This window comes from Camelus bactrianus, chromosome X (assembly GCF_048773025.1).
Source record: "Camelus bactrianus isolate YW-2024 breed Bactrian camel chromosome X, ASM4877302v1, whole genome shotgun sequence".
Lineage (NCBI taxonomy): Eukaryota > Metazoa > Chordata > Mammalia > Artiodactyla > Camelidae > Camelus > Camelus bactrianus.
Window position 1 is genome coordinate 23,470,690 of NC_133575.1, and position 23,741 is coordinate 23,494,430.

At 39.6% G+C, this 23,741-nt stretch overlaps 1 protein-coding gene across 1 annotated transcript; it reads right to left on the reverse strand.

Moving 5' to 3' along the window:
* Positions 1–849: 849 nt before the first annotated feature.
* Positions 850–5,614, reverse strand: NR0B1 (nuclear receptor subfamily 0 group B member 1). The gene is made up of 2 exons (XM_010970288.3): positions 4,415–5,614; positions 850–1,197 (listed from the first exon to the last, which is right to left on the reverse strand). The coding sequence occupies exons 1-2, from the start codon at positions 5,583–5,585 to the stop codon at positions 953–955; spliced, it is 1,416 nt and encodes a 471-aa protein (XP_010968590.2). The 5' UTR covers positions 5,586–5,614; the 3' UTR covers positions 850–952.
* Between the last annotated feature and the right edge of the window lie 18,127 nt (positions 5,615–23,741).

Sequence of the window (23,741 nt, forward strand, 5' to 3'; positions counted from 1 at the left end):
CCATAAGGATTCACCAGACTGCCAAAGGAGTTTGTGCAAAAGAAAGTTTAAGACTCCCTGCAGTGGGGTATTACCCTGGACTAGATGTATTAGTCACTGATGGGCAATTTATTACCTATAAGTGAATAAATGTTTAGTGCCCTAAATTTTATCCAGGGACAGGAAGTAGTTCTATTGATGGCACTTAAAGGGGCAGCAGGAGCCAATGATAAAGTCACTGTATATTTCATACCATGCTTCTTCAGTGTGACAGTCTCATATATAATGGATCTAAAGGATGAGATATAATGGGGGTTTATAATGATGATTTTTCCAGAACTATAGCGCCTCCTTGTAGAATGTAAGTTTCTCATTGAACTTTATTTACCGTGTACAGAAAAATCCCCAACTAAAACTCTGAAAATCTCCTATTTCACTTTCATTTGCCTCTATGCTCACCAATGTCCACTTGAGTCAGTACAAAGACAGTCTTCCACACAGCTGATGAGAGTGTAAATGAAGGTAGAGCCAAATCAACCTACAAAGATAACTTTTGTTTACGTTGGCTAGGTTCTTCGTATTTTTTGAAGTCTTGCTAAAACCCTGATGAACCTTTTTGCAATTAAGTTAGTGGTTAACACTTCAACATTATAAGATTACAAATTTGATGTTGGTAGGCTCAGTGGAGAGAGTGGCTAAACTTGTGTAGTGTATTCGTGTAGGACCCTCATCTTTCCTTAAAGATGTCCTAAGCTGTGTTCCCAGTAGGCAAATTTTTTCCTTCTCGATGAAACAGTATGGAACTGAGGATTTTCTGCCTGTCTGTAACTACAGTTTTTCTTTAATTGAATACAAAATTACTATGCCATGTAAAAATAATAAGAAAGTTTATTTTACACTATTTGACACTCTTCTGCCCCCTGTTCCTCGTGTGTGCTTCACATTGATCTGCACTTGTGTGGCCCGCATGCCTTCATAACTTGGCACAGAGCATTTCCAGCATCATGTCATCCATGCTGACAGTGCCAATGATGGGCCTGAAGAACAGTTCCGCAAGGACGTTGGCGTTGATGAATCTCAGCAGGAAGAGAGCGCTGTTCAGTTCGGCGAATCTGGCCTGATGCTCCCTGTGTGTCATCCGGATATGTTCACTAAGTATCTGCTGAGTTCCCCACTGGAGTCCCTGGATGTACTTCACGCACTGCAGGCCTGGCAGGTCTGGAGGAGAAAAAGGGAGAAAAAGCTCTTCAGTAGAAACAGCTCATGCAGAACCCTTTGCTAACAAATTTTTAAGTATATCCGTTCTGCCCCTCCCCAAATTAGAAAAGCTTTCAAGCTTCCAGGTGAGAAGTTCTTTCGACAACAAGGATAAAGTACCAAACCAGTTGGGAGTGTTCAGCAGCAACGCTTCCAAGAAAGACACCTCATGTAATTATTCTTATTTAATATTTACTATGTTTGTATTCTCACAATTAAAAACTGCCGGCCCTGAGCCAACAAATGCATGCTTAATTCGATTATGACAGTGGAGTACAGCTTAATGAATCACTGCTCCAGTTCACTATCTGTGCAAGTATGAAGAAATCAGAATTATTTCAAGAAGTGAGCACTTTACGTTTTACCTATGGGAAACAAGCCTTGGTATAATGGCAAGAGGTTTTCCAGATGACAGGTATTTTGCCATTCACAGCCACCAACTGTGACTGAGGAGTCTCATTTTAACTATTGGCTGCAGGCTGATTTTAGAGTCCCATAATAAGTTGAGAGATAACACTGGCCACTTAGCTCGTTGTACCATGATTTCTGTATTGGGGAAGGTTTAAAGAAAACAGTGATTCTAATGAGCCTTCCAAAAGGCTTTTTTAAAAAATAGTTTAAAGTAAGCCAACTTTGAAAGCACTGTCTGAACAGCCATTAAAGGGTTAAAAGGTAAGTGTGAAAACATGGGCTGCAACATGGTACAAAAGTAACTTTTCAAATAGTGAATGCATGACCTTCTTGCAGTACAGTGTGATACCCAAGAAAAACGGAATGAAATACAATGCAGGGAAGATTAAATGCCTGTAAGTTTTATAAAGAAGGTAATAAGAGGAGGCTGCTTTTAAAAGTCCTTGATCTTCCATGATAGTAATATCACTGTAAAATTCTTTACCTTGTATTTAAGTAACTACCAATTTACCATTCTGTTTAAATGATGTTGATGATTATAGTCATCTTCATTCTCTTTTTCTACCACATTCAACAGAAAAGTTTTAAAAGCACCATGCTAATCGTCATAGAGTAACAGAACCCGCCAGTGTTCTTTAAAAAAAAAAATGGCAATAGGCAAGTCATTTCTATAATAGGCCAATATCAGATCTGATCAATGAGAACAAAGTATAACATCTCTTATCCATATTCCAATTCTGATTACCCTAGTCCATGCATTAACATCCCCAACTACCTAGAGCTCATTTTCCAGGCTTAAGACTCAATTTTATTGTGCTTGGATTCCATTAATGAGGATAAGGCAAGGCTTGCATGAAACCACCAGAAATCAGAAGCTCTGCCAGGTCTAGATTCATGGCTTATTAAAACTTAATCTTGTGAGCTCCACTTTTCTCTGCTTTCATACCATATCCTCCCTTTTCCATCACCCCCTAAAGTGGCTCCCCCACCCCCAAAAAAGACTTGCCTTCAAAGTAAATTCGGGAAAAAGAAAAGACGGATGGACTCCGTGGGGATGGGAGGGAAATGTTTAAACATAAAGACCAGCGGATACAAGACAATAAACAGTAAAGAAAGGCCACACATTTAGCAGGTATTACTTTTTTTTTTTTTCCAAATGCAGGTGCATTTGTGTTTAAAATATACCCAGCTTAGCTGGTTAAACTTATTGAGAGACAACTCAGAAAAGCAGAGTGAGAATAAGGGATGCAAAACAGGGTGGAGGAAAAGAGGGAAACTAGTGGAATGTCACCTTCTGAAAGCCAAGCCCTTGTCTTTTTATTACAGAAGAACAAAGCACACGGCAGATGTCTAATAACACAGCTGAAGGAGTGAGAAAACACTTTCAGATGATCTTAGGAACCACCTGAGGCACTTCTTATGAATGTTGATTTGCAGACCCTACATCAGAGCTACTGAATCAGAACTTCTAGGGGAGGGGGCTGGAAACTTAGAACAAGCCCCTCTAAGTGTTTTCTATGCACAGGCAAGATGGAAAACAATGATATAAGCATAGGGTGACCTATAATCACTGGAGTGAGCTGAAGTCTCTAGGTCCTGAAATGTGAGGTCTGAATGAATTATCCCACTGAATACTGCTCTATACTCCTTCAAAAATTCTAGTCAGGAGGCAAGGACATAACCCCAAGTCTCCTGGTGTCAGGAGGAAAGGATCTGGAGGGAGCATTATAAAAAACGATCCCAACTCAAGCTGCCTGGAAACTTCCTGCCGACTTGTGATCCTTTTTGGAGGATGTTGGTTGAAGATGACTCTAGTAGTAGGACACACTAGAGACAAGGTGCTGGGCTGTCCAGAGAGATGTTCTCCAATGATTTGGTTGCACTGTGTGGGCCAGAGTGTCCAGCACCCAACAGACAACCTGAAAGTATGGTGCCACCGGCATCCCCTTGGGCCCAGAAGACAGGAGACCCATGCTCCACAACTCACCGGCCATTTGTTTTGGGGAAGGTCACTTGGGACTAGATGACCTAACCTGCCAATGGGGTGATGGGAGGGTTAAGTGCAGAGGGGATTGACTAGGAGGTCTCTAAGGTATCTTCAAGCTCTGAAGTAGTGCACCTGCTTGCAGTCCCTAACATGTCTTTTCCTACCATTTTGCCAGCCTGATATTCAGACAGTTGGAAGATGAGACAGCCCAGCTGCTTAAGACCATTAAAATGACCATACAAAGGCAGACCCATGAAACATTAAGTCTAGTGTCCTGCTGGACAGTGTCCCCAGGGGATGGTCTCTCTATGGGTCCTTAATAAATACTACATTTCTTGCCAGCCTTAATAGACCTCCTCCAACAAAAAGTTTCTAGTAAATTTCCAAACTGGGCTTCAGAAAGGAATTTTGCAGAATTTGCCGCAAACACAAACTTTTAAAAAAATAAAGCTATGCTCCTGGATTTAAAAGATTAGAGGAGAGGAAAGGAACAGCCATGTCCCTTGACAGCACAAACTTTTCTATATTAATAGGTTCAGAGAGAGAAGTGCAAACCTCAACAAACAAACCCCCTCCTCTTGGCTGGGGTTCTGGCAGCAGCCCACCCTCGAGAAGGTTTCTGTAACTCCCCCAACTCTGCTAAGTTAGTCGCGATTCTTTCCTTATGCCCCTTACATTCCCCTGTCAACTGAAAAGTCTTAAGTGTCTTTGCCCCGGGTCGGTACTACCCAATGCTTTTCTGAACAGGGAGAAGTCAGAGCCCAAGGCCGGCATTCTTACCCGGGTTAAACAGCACGGTCCCCTTGAGGTAGGCGTACTCCTTGGTACTGATGTCCAGGCTCCAGCACTTTGCAAGGAAGCCCTTGATGGCCTGGACCTCGGCGGCCGACGGCAAATGCTCGGTCTTGGGCGGCGACACGAGCTGTGGCTGCAGCGTGGGCTGGGACGGCGGCTCGTCGCCCGTGGTCTCCTGCCGCCTGGTGGTGAGGATCCTCTGCAGCAGGCTGGTCTCCGAGGTCTCCACCGTCTCAAAGTTAAGGCGGTCCTGGGCCAGCTCGAGCATGAGTAGCGGCGCCCAGCAGCTGCGCACCAGCACCAGCTGCTGGTCCAAGGGCAGCACCTGGAAGCAGGGCAAGTACTTGACGAAGCGCAGCGTCTTCAACAGGCCTGCCGAGGCTGCCTCGCAAACCACCTGTGGGCTCTTGAGGGCCACCCGCCGCTGCGCTCCACACGAGGGATCCCACCAAGGGGCCCCCGGCTGCTCTTCTGGAGCCACGTGCGTTTGCTTTGCGCTTGCGGGCATGTTGCAGAGGATGCCCGCTTGCCGAGGGTGGTCTTCCCCGCAAAAGCAGCAGCGGTACAGGAGCGCCATGGCCCGCCCGGCCGGCAACTCCTCTCTGCCCCCCAGCCTCTGCGCGCAGTAAGAGCGGTCCCACCACGCGCTCCCTGGCCGCGCCTCGGGAGCTTCAGGAGCCACGTGCGTTTGCTTTGCGCTGGTGAGCAAGCTGTACAGGATGCTGCCCTGCCGTGGGTGGTCTTCACCGCAAAAGCAGCAGCGGTACAGGAGCACCGTAGTCCGCCCACCCGGGAGTCCCTCTCTGCCCAACGGAGGCTCCGCGCCACACGAACAGCCCCAGCACGCACCCCCCAGTTGTGCCTCGGGCGCTTCTGGAGTCTCTTGCGTTTGCTTTGCGCTTGTGAGCATGTTGTAGAGGATGCTGCCCTGCCGCGGGTGGTCTTCACCACAAAAGCAGCAGCGGTACAGGAGCGCCACTGCCCGTCCATCCGGCAGCCCCTCTCTGCCCACTGGGGGCTCGGCGCCACACGAGCAGCCCCAGCATGCACCCCCCAGCCGTGTGTCGGGCGCCACCGGGGTCGCGTGCGTTTGCTTGGCGCTCATGAGCATGTTGTAGAGGATGCTGCCCTGCCACTGGTGGTCCTCGCCCGCCATGGCCCGCGGTTCCCGTAGCTCGGCTCTGTCCAGTGGCCGCCGCCCGCGCGATCTATTTATACCGAGCGCTCACGCACGCGCGTCCGCCGTCCCCGCCTGGGCAAGAGCGTGGAGGGCGGCGCGGCGCTCGGGTGTGTTCGCCCGTCACCTCGGTGGTTCAAAAGGGGAAGATGCTCCTTAAAGGCTGAAAACGAAAGAGGAATGGAGGCGGGGGAGCTCCGGGACACTTCCCTCCTTCCTCTCATTACCCTTCCCGGCCTCAGGAAGACGAGAGCAGAGCGCAGGGAGCAGGTATTTTAGGGCATTGTTCCAACCCTTTCCATCGAACCCCGGCGTCTGATGTGCTCTCTTTATTGGAAAGGAAGGGGTACTGAAAAGGGGGAAAAATCATTTCTGTGCCATCTTGGCAAACTTTCATTTAATGTTCAAACTTTGTATGATATATTTTGTATATGTATCCATTTTCAGGGACCTTGAAAAATATAGACCGTGGACCAGCCGTATCATATGGGAACTTGGTAGATGTGCCCAATCTCAGGCCCCAGCCAGACCCTGTAACTCTGAATCTGCATTTTAACGAAGTACCCAAAGGATTTGCATGCATCTTAAATTTTGAAAAGCGTTGGTCTAAGAATGCTATCATAAGCTTTTTGTTTAATTCAGTTAATATTTATGAGCACCCACTCTGTCCAAAATGCCATGTTAGAAAGCTGAGGGGCAGGACCAGGTTATACAAGTGGCTAATATTTGAGAATATAGTAATCACAAGGGGCTAAAAGGTTGCTACAGTGAGAATTCTGGATTCCTCTAGAGATATTACATTGGGTAGATGTGCAGATAACTTTTTTCTTCTCCCACCTTTCTTAAGCAAATAGTGAGAAATACAGGTTTCAAGAAGCCTGGATTGTTTGTTCCTCTCTTTCCACAGAGCCTCTTTCCTTGAGTTCCATACAGGCACTGAGATCAGTGGGTATCTCCACATCACCACCTGCCCCTTGTTTAACTAGCTGATTGTTTCACCAACCATCTGGTTAACTTCACATCACAACCCTTAAGTCCTCAAATTCCTCATCTCTCAAATGGGGGGTTTATTTAGTGATCTCTTGGGTTCATGACTGAAGACAATTTGCAGGGAAGGGGACTGGTATATACCAGCTGGTATAGTATCCCCTTTCTCTCTTTTTTAAGTTTCTCTGAGACCTGGAATTCTGAGCATAGGAGGAAAAGCTAGGAGACACTTATTTTGCATTCAACCTGAAATTTTATTCTGCCTATGAGAGGCCCTATAACACAGTGCTTTAATCTCCCCACTGGCACCAGATTGCCTTGATTTTAATTCTGGCCCTGACTCTTCGTAGCTCCATGGCCTTGAGCAATGTATTAGTTTCCTCTTGCTGCTGTAACAAATTACCACAAATTTAGTTGGCTTAAGGGAATACAGATTTATTGTGTTGTAGTTCTGGAGGCCAGAAGTCTGAAATCAGTTTCACTGGGCTAAAATCAAGGTGACATTCCTTCTGGAGGCCCTAGGGGAGAATCTGTTTCCTTGTCTTTTCCTGTTTCTTGAAGCTACTGGGCATTCCTTGGCTCCTGGCCACATCACTGCTACCTCTGCTTCCATCTCCTTTCTGACTCTTAGAAGGATCGTTATACATACATTGGGCAAACCCATATAATCCAAAATAATCTCTCCATCTCAAAATTCTTAAATTACATCTTCAAAGTACCTTCTACCATGTAAGATAACATATTCAGAAGTTCTGAGGATTAGGATATGGACATCATTGGAGGACATTATTTAGCCTTTCACGGGACGGCTACTTAAGCCACCTGTGCCTCAGGTTCCTTATCTGTAAAATGTGGACAATAGTCTCTGTGAAGTAATCCTCATAGGTGAGTTAATTCATATAAAATGCTTGTTTGGTACATGATAAGTGTTGGATGTGTCAACCATTATTCCCCTCCCCTTTTTAAGATAACGTTGAATAACTTCAGGGTTAGGTAATACTACCCCTGCACCACTATTATCCTCTCTCTCCTAGGGAAGTCCACCTTCACTCTCCACACCAAAGCTGTCTCATTTTTTCTACGTGTCCACATTTCTTGGCTCAGATTCACAGCACTGGATGGGCCACATGGTCCACAATGATAATCTGTATTGGAAATGTTACCGCATTGTCCATTTCATTTGCTATTTCCAATATTCAAGCTACTGTTTGGGGGTATTGTTCTTGCTGCTTGAGCGATCTTACTGCTTGCTGACCCCACCAACCAGCCTCGTTGAAAAACCTGGCCTACATCCGTCCCCTCCGTAAATTGCCAGCGCTAGTTACTTTTTACCCAATTTTATTTCCTTCCTAACGCTTATCAGAAGCTGAAACGATTGATTGATTTAGTTACTTGATGCTTGTTGATTGTTTCTTCTCCCTAGTATAAAAATCCCTTGAGGGCAAGGAATTAGCCAAGCTGGATCCCAGCAACTAGAACAAGGTCTGGCATACAGGTGGTGCTTAAAAATATATTTGTTGGCCAACTGTACCTTTAGAGAAAGAAGAGAAGGCTTTAGCTCCTACTCTCAACACAGAGAGTAAGGATTCCCACACAGTTGTTGCTGCACTGAGCCTGGAGGGAGGAGAAGTTGGGAGGCCCCATTGGACTCAGCTTTCTGGAGGTCTTTGTATATGTGTGTGTCTGTATCTACACAGAGTGCTACAGATGCTGTGATAAAGTAACAAGACAACTGAGTTAATAGTCAAAAGTCATGGCTCTGAATTCGGGCCCTTCCACTCTAAAGATATAACATTGCATAAGTATTTAACTTCAGCCTTCACACTTGTGAAATGGGGAACAATTCTATAAACCAGTATTAATGTGTACAGCCTGTCCTCAGTCCTTCAAGGGTTTTCCTCATTTCTCAACATGGCTCTTTACAGAAATGTTTGCTGACTTCGTTGAAAATATAAAGCAACTTAATACTCATTAAGTTTAAAGCTACATAACTTTACACTCATTCACTTTCTAATGATTTAACATTGAGCATAGCATTTAACATTACATTAGCCTTTTCAGCTATGAAATGAGAAAAAATACTATAAACTATTTTAATATGTGTACCCTAGCCATGTATAATTCCAGGGTTTTTCTAAAACTCTTTCATCTTACCAACTATATGTATAAATATATATTTAATCCTAGTAATTAAGCCCATTTTTTGTGACTTTAATCATTCCCACCTCACATGTGTTTGAAGCCTTTGGCTTTGACTTTCAGTCATTGTCTCAGATTGAAACTTCAGTGCAGTGCTGAGGACCATGAACCTGTAATACATTGGTTATAATTACTGTACTTTCCCAAGAGCAGTCTTCTGATTTTCTTATTTGTGCTTTTCTCGAGTTGTGATCTTCTATTCGCAACTCTGAAGGACTTTCTGGTTTCTTTGGATTGACTGTTTCTGGGGAGAGATTGCCTGTTTGTCCTTTATAAGTATTCATCCTTGGAAATGTCAGAAGAAAACCGACTTCATCTTTCCCATTTCAGTTTTTTTCCTTGAACAAATAGCTCCTGAGAAACAAAATCATCCAAACAAGTGCAGAGATTTGCACCAACTTCTGCCAGCCAACTGGTGGCTACAGGATGAGTGAAGACATAACCTTCTAAGGGAGCCACAGGCTTCTTCATTTGATTTGTTCTGTGTCCTCAGGCCACTGTGACAGCTAGACAAAAGGACACTCATCAACTGCACCTGTCATGTGCTGAGTTTGTCCACAACTGCAATTTGGATATTTACACTGAGTCATTGTTCAGTGACCTTGGTCAATTGGACACCTGTTCTGCAGAATCCATTATCTGTTCCAACTCAGAGTGGGAGTAAAGCTGCTCTGCTTGCCTGAATGCAACCTTCAACTTCAAAGTAATGCAATTTTCACTAAAAGATGGAGGAGTGAAGTGCAGGTGGGGATAAAGCTGGGTAAAATTGTGAAACTGACCTTTGCACAGCAAGCTGCTCTTGACCTGGGAGGGCATGGCGATCTGAAACCTGATATGAATTTTCAATCTGGTCTTAAAGGAGTTGGAATGCCTCAGAATTCAATTCCTTCTGTAAACAGGTGGCAGGGAGTAGCACTAGTGTTTACCTTACTTTTCAGTGTAAATATTGGGTAAACACTATTGTAGAAAAATAGTGGCTGATAAAATCCAAGAGATAGCCTCCCTCCTATTCCTTTCCAAGACCTAGAATATTTAAAGCTCTATTTATGGAAGAATTAATAGGCTTTACTGCTGACTCATGAAACCTTTAAAGAAGATCAAGTCATCATTATGTATTTCCTTCAGATGAGCTACAAAAAAGGTAATTCGTTGCCTTGGGGGTCACATAGTTGCTGAGCTGAAATAATAACTACTCACGGTAATTCTGAAATGTTCTAAAATCAACTTTCCAGATCAAACAACTATTCCATTCAGAGAAAAACACTCATCAAATCAATATAGTTTACTGCATCTGCCAATTTTGAATCTGTCTCAATACCAGATGGTGATCGGATTATCTAATCAATAATTCAATAATAAATTCAATTGACTGGCAGGCTTACAAAGGATTGCCTCATTGGTTGACAAGCTATTAAAATTGATTTGACTGGTCAATTGGAAAATTATTGCTCAATTGGTCTACAAAGCTATGTCCCCTAATGTTGACGGTAATTTTATTTACAGACTCTATCAGGATCTGGAACTGTTGTAATATCTCCCTTTCAAGAAATTGCTTTCTTTTCTCCTCCAACTTTTCCTAACAACTTCCCTCAATCATTGTATCTAGAGTGCCTTGTACATTCCCTGTCATATTAAGGGCACTCAACAAACACCCACTTGATGAGACAGAGTGAAAAGTTTCTTCCATGTCTACAAATCTTTTAACTTCACTGGACTGCCCAACCTTTCCTGTGACTGTGGGTTTTAACAATCTGGTGGAAAAACCCTAGGTCTCTTCTACTAAATACCTGCTACCTGTTCTAACCGATCTGATTTCTAGCTTGATAATTTCGAAAATGAGAGTAAATATATTATCTCTTGTTTACTGCACAGAGTTGTTGAATGTATGAAATGATAATCCTACTTCACAAACATGAGTTACTAGTTAGACTGCAATTTCTTTAAGTCAGAAGCATCAGAGTTTGTGAAGTGATATACACCCAACTAAATCAAAGTTGTGCATTTGAAATTCTCTGTATGTATACATATAAAATGCATTTGAAATCAGGGATCCTACAGTTGATAATAAGTCATTCAAATTTGGAGTTAAATGCATCTAACATTAGTAGTGCTGTAAACCTAATTACTTTCTCTGAACTCACAATGACAAACATGAAAAACAAACAAATTAAAAAATATGTGAATGGATGGAGGTAAATTTCTTTGCAGCAGAGCCAAACGCTGGTGGTGAAGAAAACAAAAGCTTTTATGTCCAAACTGCTGTTTTTGCCATGATGGTCATGGCTATATTATTAAAAAGAAGCTGCTTTAGCTTGAGTTCTCTGAAGCAGGGCACTAGACAAGGACTATATGCATGTCCTGGGGAGATGATCCCAGGAGGCAGTGGTGAGAGTGAAGGAAAAGTGAAGCTGGGAAGGAGGGGGAGCCAGAATCAAAGTGCATGACTGAGGTCACTGCTGTGACCAGCAGGAGTGATTTTACCAGGGCCTCCAGAGAAATATGCAGAATGCCTCTCGGAATTGCCCGCCCAAAGGAGGTGGCAGTGCGATTTATCCATTATTTCCATCTCCCAATGTTGAATGTTGCCACCAAGTTTCCACCAGTATCCATGGTGTCACAAAATACAGGATAAAAGAAGCCGCAGCCTGCATGGAACCAACTGTCCACCCACCTGTGGTTGGGGTCAGAGGTACAGGCAAGAGGATACAGGACAGGGAAAAAGAGACCTCTGAGAGAGACGTTCATACCTCATCATCCTTAATTTGCTGCCTTGGGGTGAGTCCACTTGATGTGGGAATTGGTTGAGGTGAAACAATAACTATCTCAGCACTCTTCTGCTGAGCTTGTTCATCTTTGAAAATCATGTTACCATTGTGTCCCAAGATGTTCATTTCTTTAGATAAGTAAGGCTTGAACCGGGGAAGCAGGCAAGAACATTTACCCAGCAACTGGATAATAATTTGTCCTGACTGGGCCTTTATTCAACAGTGTTACCAGCCACTCTCAGAGATAGATTGAAAAGAAACCACACTATTCACCAGTAGAACAATACAGTTTCACTAGATGGCCAGAGCTTTCTGCAAAAGTAGGGCTTGTAGCGTTGTGTGTGTATTTGGGGTATTTCTAAGTATTTGGACGTTATCCACAGGTTCTTGAGATTTTTCAGTCTATCCAGAGAAGTTTAAACAAAACCAGAACCTTCACACAGGCTTTTTCTTGAGGCCTGAGGTGTGGCTGGATCCAGGTACTCAAACTACATTGCTAGGGCATATTTCTGGAGTCTTCTGACCTCTTTTTCCAATGAGAGTTACTCTTGATTCATATCCTGCAACCAACCCAGTATTCAGTTTTATCAGCTCTACCTTCGAAGCATATCTCAGATCTGACACTTTCCCATCACTAGCATCACTAGATCCTGGCTCAAACCACCATCTTTTCTGACTTCAACTTCTTTACTAATCTCCTCACTGATCTGCTTCCATCCATTCTCTGCCTACAACTAGTTTTCCAAGCAAAGAATGATTCTTAAAGATAAGTGAGATTGTGTACCTTTCTATCACATTTAGAAAAGTCTAATGGTATAGTCCTCTTTATAAAATCTTACAGGACCTGGCCCTGGCTCGCTCTCCAGCTCCTGTCCCTCACTTGTGTGCTCCAGCTACATGGCTCCCTTGATATTCAACCTTCAAACCTGCAGCTTCCCTCATCTGGACTGTTCCATCTCCTCTTGCAGATAATCACATGGTTCATTTTTTAACTTCCATTAGGCTTTTCTCAAATGTCATGTCCTCAAAGAGGCCCTCCCTGCCTGACCTAAAATGTCCAAAATAGCACCACTTGCCACTCTTTATCCCTGTTACTTGCTTTACTTTTCTTCTTGCACCTTTTCTATCTACAGCCATAGCTATTTGTTTATTCTTTGCTTCTCCCACGAAAACATACATTCTATGAGAGTAGAGACCGAGGCATTCACTGCTATGTCCCAAGTGCCAAGAGCAGTGCCTGGAACATGATAAGTGATGAATGATGTGGACTGGTTCCTCTTCAGATCTGCTGTACCTGACTGCCTGTCTGGAATTTCTTTTCATTCTCCTGTTGACTGAGCAAGCCACTCCATGGACAGTTCCTTAATTCATCACCTGAACATCTCTTCAGCAACCCACTCCTGCTCCCAATGCCTGCTCTCTCTGCTTTGAGAGCCTCTCTCAGGGCTCTGACAGGTGGAAAATGCCAGCCTTCTCAGTAGCTTTGGTCTGTATGTTTTCTGGGTCATGTTTTCCTCTGCCCTGGTTTATCTATCAGTGTGACTATGTCTCCTTTCCATATTCCAAAAATCTTTCCAAATCTCTGTCCCATAGATTGTTCCCTTCTCAAAGCTGTAGTGGATTTCTCTCATCTGTATCATTTACTTTGTCATTTCAGTAGGACTCTGTGAGGAAAGGTAACTGTCTGTGTTCCACCTGATACCTTGAGCCACAAGCTTTTGGTTAACAGTTTGTTAAGCATGAAACTGTTAGGACTGAGTGTGCGTGTGTGTGTTTCTTTAGAAATTGTATAATGCGAGGGAGTATTCCAGGGACTTAGCCAAAAATCTTCAAAATATAATTTGACACTTCTCTGGTATCTAGAACTGTATATGTGAGTGAAGTAACTTTTTAAACATTCTGTTTATATATTATTGAGGTATAGTTGATTTACAATACTATAGTAATTTCAAATGTACAGCATAGTGATTCAATACTTTTATAGATTATACTCCATTTAAAGGTATTACACAGTACTGGCTATATTTCCCTGTGCTGTAAAACATATCCTTGTTTCTTACTTATTTTATATATAATAGTTTGTATCTCTTAGTACCCTACCCCTATCTTGCCCCTCCTCCCTTCCCTGTCCCCAGTGGTAACCAGTAGTTTGGTCTCTATATCTGTCTGTTTCTGTTTTATTATATACATTCATTTGTGTTATTTTTTAGATTCCACATATAAGTGATAACGTTGAGTATTTGTCTTTCTCTGACTTATTTCACTAGCATAATACCATCTAGGTCCATCCACATTGTTGCAAATGCAAGAATTTCATTCTTTTTATGGCTAAGTAATATTCTATTATATATATATATTTATTTATATGTACATGTATTCATTCATTCATCTGTTGATAGACACTTGGGTTGCTTCCATATCTTGGCTATTGTAAATAATGCTGCTATGAACATTGGGGTGCATGTATCTTTTAGAGTTAGTGTTTTCCTTTTTTCAGATGTATACCCAGGAGTGGAATTGCTGGATCATCTGATAGTTCTATTTTTAGTTTTTTTCAGAAACTTCCATACTGTTTTCCACAGTGGCTGCACAACTTTACATTTCCACCAACAGTGGGAAAATTACTTACTAAGGACCAGATCCCACTCCCATAGATTCTGATTTAATTAGTATGAGGCATGACCTGCACATAGAGAGTTTGAAAAACTCCCCAGGTAATTCTAATGAGTAGCTAAGTTTAAGAATAATTGATCTTAAAAATAAAACCCAACATCATATTCATTATGTAAAAAAATAGTAGTAGTCATAGTAATATTTGGGGATAATAAAGTCTTCAGAAAGCAAACATGGAAACTATAAGTAATGAAAACATTCTGTCCCATTATCACATTAACACTGATCAGTATCAGATTACCAAGTGATAAAGGGATGGGATAGAAGTGGCGGAGAAGGGTAGGACTTGAAACATGGGGTGAAGCATAGTAACCTAGACCCTGGAAAGTACATGGTCTTCAACAGTGAGGGTGTAGTACCTATACTAGTGTGATTAGCAAGAGGTAGCATCATTCACGTTTAGAAAATTGGGACCTCAGGAAACCACAAGTTCTTCTCTTGTGCTTTGCTGCCCTGGTGAGAGCACTGATATATGCACCTGACATCTAAGGAGTTCATAAGAAGAAAGGGGGAAAGCCAAATATTATCACTGCCTCAGCTTGAGTCCACATAATCTCTTGTATAGCACCAATCTCCTAACTGGCCTCCCTGCTTCCCATCATCCCACTATACTCTTCATCTTCCAAACTCTTCCAGAGTGGTCTTCCCAAAGTATATTTTTATCCTATCCACCTGTTGCTTGAAAAAAAACCACTCCAAATGTATCAAATTACATGAAACATCACTTCCTTAGCAAAATGGGTCTGGAACTGAACTAAGATTTATTGAGCATTAGATACTGTGTTCTTCAAACAAAATCTATGAGGTAGGAGTTATTGATCCCATTGTACAGATTAAGAAGCTAATATCCTTTTCATGAGGAGAATATTTAATAACAGAGACAAAATCAGAATTCTGATCTGCCTAGATCGTCACTGTTTCCCTAGCATGTCATAGAAGACCCTTTGTAGTCTCACAACATTTGTGCATCCATTGTTCAACTTCCCCCCCGTTTTATAGATGCCCACACAGATATTATCCATCTCCAAAACACATGCTTTTTGCTATTCCTTTCAAAAGTAATTTCATCTATACTTTTTAACATGATATTTGTTTCTAGAATGCCCTCCTTTTAAAAAAGAGTCTTTGAACTCTTACATAGCCTTCCAAATTCAAATTCAGTGTTGTTTCCCACATGAAGTATTCCCCAAACCTTTTAGGTAGGATTTGGCTCTCTTCAATGTAATCATAGTACTTTTCACATACCCTGTTAGCTTTTGATGTATGGTTTTGTAATTATTTTGATGTATTTATTTCTCTACTATAAAACAGGGTCCTTAAGGATGCAAATCATGTCTTATTTATTTTTGAAAGCAACATCTCCTAGGATCGGTATCTGTCAATTTGGGCTAACTTATGCCACATAGCAACCCCTTAAAATTCTGTGGCCTAAAAGAGCCAAGGTGTGTTTCTTGCTTATGATATGGGTATGTTGTGGTGCTGTTTCATGCTGTCTTCATGCCAAGATCCAGGTTAATAGAGCAAATTCCACCTGGCACGTGGCTGGTTTTGTGACAGAGGGAAAGAAGATAAGGTGATCCATGAGATTATAAATTGTCTGCTGAGAACTGACACACACTACTTCCACCCATATTTTGTTGGCTAAAGCAAGTCATATGGTTATTTTTAATTTCAACAGTGTCATGATATATAATTTTACTGCAGGAATAAACATTTCAAGTTCCATGGCCAAGCCTGACATCAATGAGACAGGGATATGTAAGCCTCTCTCCATTCACAGGAGGCAGTGAACAATACCACCTACCACAGGGCCACCTGCACCCCAGGAATGTTCCCTATTCATCACACAGCAAAGTTTACACAAACTTGCATTGTGTTCCTTTTAAATATTAAAGCATCAAAATATTAATAAGGTCCTACTTTAAGCATAAAATTTTAAGTAATACACATTTCTTACATTTAAATATTTACCTCAAAAATCACATAATTTCAAAACTGAAGGGCCAGGTAAATTAAAAACTGCTCTATTGCCAAGTAGCAAGGCTGTTTTAAGTGGTATGTGGAAATACCGTCATCCTTTGTTAGTACGAGTCTTACTATACCAGGTGTCAGGGAGCACATTTCTTACATACAATTTCACCTATTGTAGGCAAACAATGCATACAACCCATCACCACTCTTCAGCTACTGAAAATGTGATTCCCAATTTTATCCCTGATATGACCACTAAACCACTTCCACAGAGGCTTCAAAGAAAGCCAGATTGCTTCTCCCTTCTTTTGTGTGAGAATATAGATAGAATGCTAAGACCCAGAATCAGTTTTGTAGATTAGTTGGGTCTCAACATCATATTTTAAAATTGGGATCTATAGCATTCTCCTAGTTAATACAAGAGAACAATGAAGTCCTGATTCTGTTTTCCATTATCCAGCCAATTGAACCAATTAAGTGGGCTGAGAAACTTTTTCTTTCTTTATCAATATTCACGAAGTAAAAACTTGGTCGAAGAAGGTTAAACTTTGCTTAATAACTGCTACTAAAGAAAAAAAGGAAAGGAAGGAAGGAAAGAAAGGGAGAAAGAAAGAAAGAAAAAGGGGAGGGAGGGAGGAAGAAAAGGATTTTTCCTATCAAACATATTACTTTTATGTTTAACTTGCCAATATCATGGAGACATTCACCCAGGGTCTGTTACTATAGTTAATATGTAACAATGCAGGTGTGTTTTATTGCCATGAGAGCTGACCTTACTCATACTCCAAGTGCTCTATGCATGTCCTCATATGCCATGTTGCTCCCACAAATAGTGTGATGCACTTTTGAAATATGAGCTGATGACATACAATTTTCCATAATAATCATCCTGAAGATAAATTAGACAAAGGCTTTTTGCCTAAATATGAACAATTAACTCAGATAAGATAATTAACTATATTTTATGCCTAGTTTATTTAAATCTTTACCGAAATCACTGAGACACTGCACATATAGATGTCGAAAAAAATCAAACTTTGGCAACAAGTGTATTTTTCAGTGTTTCCTGCATGTTTGACTTGTTTTGCATTATTGAATAATAACAATCTGTTCATTCAACAGATTTTTATTAAGCACTGAATATATTACAGGTACTGTGCTAAGCATTTTCTGTTGATTATTTCACTGAATGTAAGAATGTCAGGAAATATTTTCTTTGGATGTCTTACTTAAGTCAGGCCTGGAAGGGTACATGGAATTTGCCAGGGGAAGGTACAGCTGGAACTAAGCCCTCAAATGGGAAACATCTTGGTATGTGCAAAGAACTGAGAAGAGACACAGGTGGCTGGGACAGAGTGTGAGAGGTAACAAGTGGGTAAGTGGACAATACCATCACTATTTATGGAGATGCTGAGCTAATGTACATTTTCTGTATCTTAATTTATGAGTGTCAGTTTGTATTTATTTAAAAGGAAACCTCACTCCCCCTTCCCTTCCCTTTGTAGACATTAAAAAAAAAACTTTATAGTGAATATCTTGCAACAAATAATCTGACAGAACAGAATTACAGAATATTTTTCACATTTCTAACCAGACTGAGCAGCACCTTCTTTAGGCATGTGATTTTTTTTTTGGATGATTCTTTCAGTGCTTTATCTTGATACCCATATCATAGTAGCTTGTGGGTTTCTTTTTTTATTATTATTGAGATATAGTCAGTTTATAATTTTGTGTTAATTTCTGGTGTACAGAATAGTGATTCAGTTGTGTGTGTGTGTGTGTGTGTGTGTGTATATATATATATATATATATATATTCCTTTTCACATTCTTTTTCATTATAAGCTATTACAAGGTATTGAATATAGTTCCCTGTGCTGTACAGTAGGACCTTGTTATTGATCTATTTTATATATAGTAGTTAGTGTCTGCAAATCCCAAACTCCCAGTTTATTCCTCCATGTTACTGCAGATTATTTCATTCTTTTTTATGGTTGACTAGTATTCCATTACATACATATACCACATCTTCTTTATCCAATAATTAGTCAAGAGACATTTAGGCTCCTTCCATGTCTTGGCTTGTCATGAATACATTGTTTCTTATAATGATATGACCCTTTTTTAGTGAAAAATGACTTTTCTTTAAAAGCCTATTTGATGCAATATTAATACAGGTAATAGGTTTTCCTGAATTTGGTATTTGCATGCTAATTTATTTTTTTATTTTATTTTCAACCTTTCAGAATCCTTATGTTTTATATGAATTTATTAAAAAGAACATGTAGTTGAGTTTAGTTATTTTTCCAGTCTGACAATCTTTGAGTAGTGCAGCTAATTATCTAATTCAATGTCCTTTTTGATAAATGAGATTGGATATACCTGTCCTTTTTTGTACCTTATAACTTTCCCACTATTTTTCATTTTTTAACTGAGCTTCTTTTTTTTTAACTAATTAATTTATTTTTCTGGGTGTATAATCACTTTACAATGTGTTACTTTCTGATATACAGCATAATGATTCAGTTATACATACATATTCCTTTTCATATTTTTCATTATAAGCTATTATGAGATATTGAATATAGTTTTCTATGCTAAACAGGAGGACCTTGTTGTTTATTTTATATATAGTAGTTTGTATATGCTAATCCCAAACTCCTAATTAATCCCTTCCCCATTCCCCTTTCCCACAAGTAACCATAAGTTTGTTTTCTATGTCTGTGAGTCGCTTTCTGTTTTGTAAATAAGTTCATTTGTATCATTTTTTTTAGATTCTGCATATAAGTGACATCATATGATATTTGTCTTTGAGTTACTCCACTTAGTATGACACTCCCTGGATCCATCCATGTTGCTGCAAATGTCATTATTTCATTCTTTTTTATTGCTGAGTAGTATTCCATTGTGTATATATATACCACAACTTCTTTATCCAGTCATCTGTCAATGGATATTTAGGTTACTTCCATATCTTGCCTATTGTAAATAGTGCTACATTGGGGTGCATGTGTCTTTTTGAATTAGAGTTCCCTCTGGACATATGCCCAGCAGTGGGATTGCTGGATCATACAGTAAATCTATTTTTAGTTTTTTGAGGAGTCTCCATACTGTTTTCCATAGTGGCTACACCAAGCTACATTTCCACCAACAATGTAGGACAGTTCCCTTTTCTCCACACCCTCTCCAGCATTTATCATTTGTGGACTTTTGAATGATGGCCATTCTGACTGGTGTGAGGTGATACCTCATTGTAGTTTTGATTTGCATTTCTCTGATAATTAGCGATATTGAGCATTTGTTCAATGTGGGTTTCTACATGTTGGCAATAATCGCACACACATTTTGAAAGGCAATAAATCTGATCTGAGTAAAGTGGATTTCTATCTTTTGGAATATCTTTCCATTATAATATTGGTTGACATAATTTAGAATTCTCATTAACTTCAGTGAGAATGTGTACTGAAGAAAGCAGTCAAATATTGTCTTATGGTTAAATACAGCATTTGGTACTTTTCCCTTCCTTCCCATGGCAATTACTGAATATCTATCAGGACTTTGCGTCATGTTACTTCCTTGGGTATATCTTCTCTGAAGTATGTAATCCCTTTCACTTTTAAATTTCTATTTAAAACATTTGGAATGTTCAGATCATTTCACTCTCTCCCATGTCTCTTATTAAAGCCCTAGCTGGATAAGGTTAGGTTTGTCTGGCAATCAGTCATTCAGTCCAAAATAGTACCTTGAACAACAAAGATGTTCACTTCTATCTCATTTACAGTGAGTCTGGGGATGGAAACTTCATGGCTGTTAAAGCATCTCCATGTTCATTGAGAACCATCATGAACATCCTTCTATCTTCCTTCTCCACTGTGACTGAGCCTACTGCTTATAGTCAACATGACTTATACATCTACAGCCATCACATCCACATTCCAGCCATCAGGAAGATGAATGAGACAAGGAATAAGTGGTAAAATATCTCTAAACATGTTTATTAAGAAGCTAAATGCCACCATTTTCTTTATGTATCATGGAGCAGGACTTAGTCACGAAGCCATATCTGGCTGAAAAGGAAGACTGGGGAAAGTAGCCATTACTGTGCACAGCCATGTACTCTGGTAAAAGTATGAAAAGTATGAGTTACATGTTTATTGCATTTTGAAATAGGTGCTTTTTACGTAGAGTTCTTATTCTGAGCACCAGACTATAAGAGTAATTCTCATTTGGGTCTAACAACTCACAATCTATCAAAAATGCTCTTCAAAGAGGCTTACTTTATTGATGCACAATTCATATAACACAAATTCACCATTTTAACCATTTTTATGTACAATTCAGTGCCTTTTAGTATGCATATAGTGCTGTGCAACCATCACCACTATCTTAACTCCAGAACATTTCATCATCTCAAAAAGAAATACTTACCCATTCATTAAGCAGTCACTCCATATTCCTGTCTCCCGCAGAGCCTTAGCAACCACTAATCTGCTTTCTGTATCTGTGGACTTGCCTATTCTGCACATTTCACATAAGTGGAATTATACAATATGTGGCCTTTTCTGTGTGGCTTATTTCACTTAGCGTAGTGTTTTCAAGGTTCGTCCATGCTGTGGGATGTATTAGTATTTCTTTCCTTTTTATGGCCAAATTTATCTCATGTGAGTGTACCATATTTGTCTGTCTCTTTGTCAGTTGATGGACACTGGGCTTTTTCTGTTTTGGGGCTATTATGAATAATGCTTCTATAAACATTCAGGTACAAGTTTTTGTGTGGACATATGGTTTCATTTCTCTTCTTTATATACCTAGAAGTGGAATTGCTAGGTTACATGATAATTCTATATTTAACTTTTTGAGGAATCACCAAACCATTTTTACAATACCAGTAATTTATGAGGGTTACACATCCTCACCAACCTTTCTTATTTTCTGTTTCTTTCTTTTTTAATTATAGCATCCTAGTGGATGTAAAGTGGTATTTCACTGTGGCTTTTATTTACATTTTCCTAATGATAAGTGTTGCTGAGAATCTTTTCATGTGTTTATTGATCAGGTATTTGTGTATCTTCTGTGAAGAAATGTCTTTTTGAGTCTGCCCATTTTCTAATTGGGTTGTTTGTATTTTTGTAGTTGAGTAGTAAGAGTTCTAGATATTGATCTCTTGCAAATATTTTCTACCATTTTGTGAATCGTTTTTTCACTTTCCTGACAGGTGCTTTGATACACAAAAGTTTTACTTTTGATGGAGTCAAATTTATTTATTTTTCCTTCTGTTGCTTATGCTTTGGTTGTCACATTTAAGAAACCACTGTCTAATCTAGGGGTCATAAACATTTACATATATGTCTTCAGAGAGTTTTATAATTTTAGCTCTTACATTAAGGTATTTGATCTACTCTGAATTAATTATTTATGTGGTATGAAATAGGAGTACAAATTCATTTTTTGCACATGGATATCCAGTTATCCCAATGCCATTTGTTGAAAAGACTGTCATTTCACCATTGAATGGTCTTGGCACCCTTGTTGAAAATCAATTGACCATATATGTAAGAGTTTATTCCTAAAATCACAATTTTATTCCATTGATTCATATGGCTATTCTTATGCCAATACTATACTGTTTTGGTTATAACAGCTTTGCAGTAAATTTTGAAGTCAAGAAATATGAAGTCATCCAACTTTGTACTTCTTTTTCCAGATTGTTTTGGCTATTTGTGTAATTCCGTATGAATTTTAGGATTCGTTTGTTAATTTCTGCAAAAAAAAAAGGCATTGAAATTTTATATGGATTTCATTAAATCTTTAGATAAATTTGGAGAGTATTGCTATCTTAACATTAAATCTTCCAATCCATGAACACAGATGTCTTTCCATTCATTTAGGTCTTTAATTTCTTTCAACAATGTTTTATAATAGTTTTCATTGTGTAAGTCTCATATCTCTTTGGTTAAATTTGTGCCTAAGTATTTGATCCTTTTTGGTACTGTAATGTACTATAAATGAAATTGTTTTCTTAATTTTGTGTTCAGATTGTTCATTGCTAGTTTATAGAGATACAGTTGATTTTTGTATGTTGATCTTGTATCCAAGTTTGCTGAACTTGTTTATTAGCACAAATAACTTTTAAAAATTATTCTTTATGGTTTTCTGTATATAAGATTATTTCATTGATATGATCTTAGATATGATAGAGATAATTTTACTTATTTCTTCCCAGTTTTGATACCTTTCATTGCTTTTTCTTGCTTGCTTGTCCTGGTTAGAACTTCCAGTACACGACTGAATAGAAATGGTGAGAACAAACATCTTTGGCTTATTCCTGACCTTACAGTAAAAGCTTTCAGCCTTTCACCATTATTATGTAAGCTATGGGGTTTTCATAGGTGCTGTTTATCAGACTGAGGTATTCTAGTTTGTTGAGTGTGTTTTAATCATAAAAGTTTACTAGATTTTGTTAAATGTTTTTTCTGCATCGAGATGATCATGTATCTTTTTTCCTTCATGTCTCTTAGTGTGATGTATGATATTAATTGATTTTTATGTGTTGAACCACCCTTACATTCCTGGGATAAGTTTCACTGGGCATGGTGTGTAATCCTTTTAACATGATGCTGAATTAATTATGCTAGTACTTTGTTGAAGTTTTTTACATCTATATTCATAAAGGATATTGGCCTATAATTTTCTTTTTTTGTGATGTCTTTGTATCATTTTGGTATTAGAGTAGTACTCATAAAATGAGATTGTAAGTAGTCCATCATCTTCTGTTTTTTTCAAAGAGTTTGAGAAGGATTGGTGTTAATTGGTATTTAAACATTTGGTAGAATTTATTAGTGAAGCCATCTGGTCCAAGAGTTTTCTTTGTTGGAAGTTGTTTGCTTACTGATTCAAACTTCACTTGTTTATAGGTCTGTTCAGAGTTTCTATTCTTACTGAGTCAGATTTGGTAGCTTGTGTTTCTAGGAATTTGTTCATTTAATTTGGATTATCTAATTTGTTGGTATATAATTGTTTATAAAGTCCATTCCAAGGGATAAATCACAGTTTTAAAATAATTTAAATAAGTGTTTTACCTCCCAGGTCAACTATGAAGAGTATGTTGAAGTATGTTATTGTTGTTGTTGCTTAAATATTTGTTATTCTGTGTATGCATATGTGCTCCTGAAGCCTAATGAGCCAGAGATTACCAGAGACAAGTCTAACATCTGACCAAATCATATTTATTGCCTCAGTGAAGTGAGAGGGGTGCACCTTAGAGAGACTGTGGATTGCTGCTCTCAACAAGAGGAAGGATGAAGGCATATTTGGAAGATTTGGGTTCCTGTTGAAGGATTCAGTGGAGGGCACCAGCGAAGTGGGGATCGGCTCTGAACTGATTAGTGTTTCTGAGGTGGGATCAGGGGAAGCAAGGATTAAGTAAAGGTTGGGTATTATCATGACTCAAGGACAGTTGGGTATCCCTAGTAGTAGATAGAAGTAGCAGAGTGTCCCTGGGAGCATTATTGCCAAGAAAGCAGTAAACATTCAAATCAAGG

Coding starts and splice junctions, on each gene's coding strand:
- NR0B1 (XM_010970288.3), bottom strand. CDS start 5,585: ATGGCGGGCGAGGACCACCAGTGGCAGGGCAGCATCCTCTACAACATG. Junction 1,198..4,414: donor GACCGTGCTGTTTAACCCGG/GTAAGAATGCCG, acceptor TTTCTCCTCCAG/ACCTGCCAGGCCTGCAGTGC.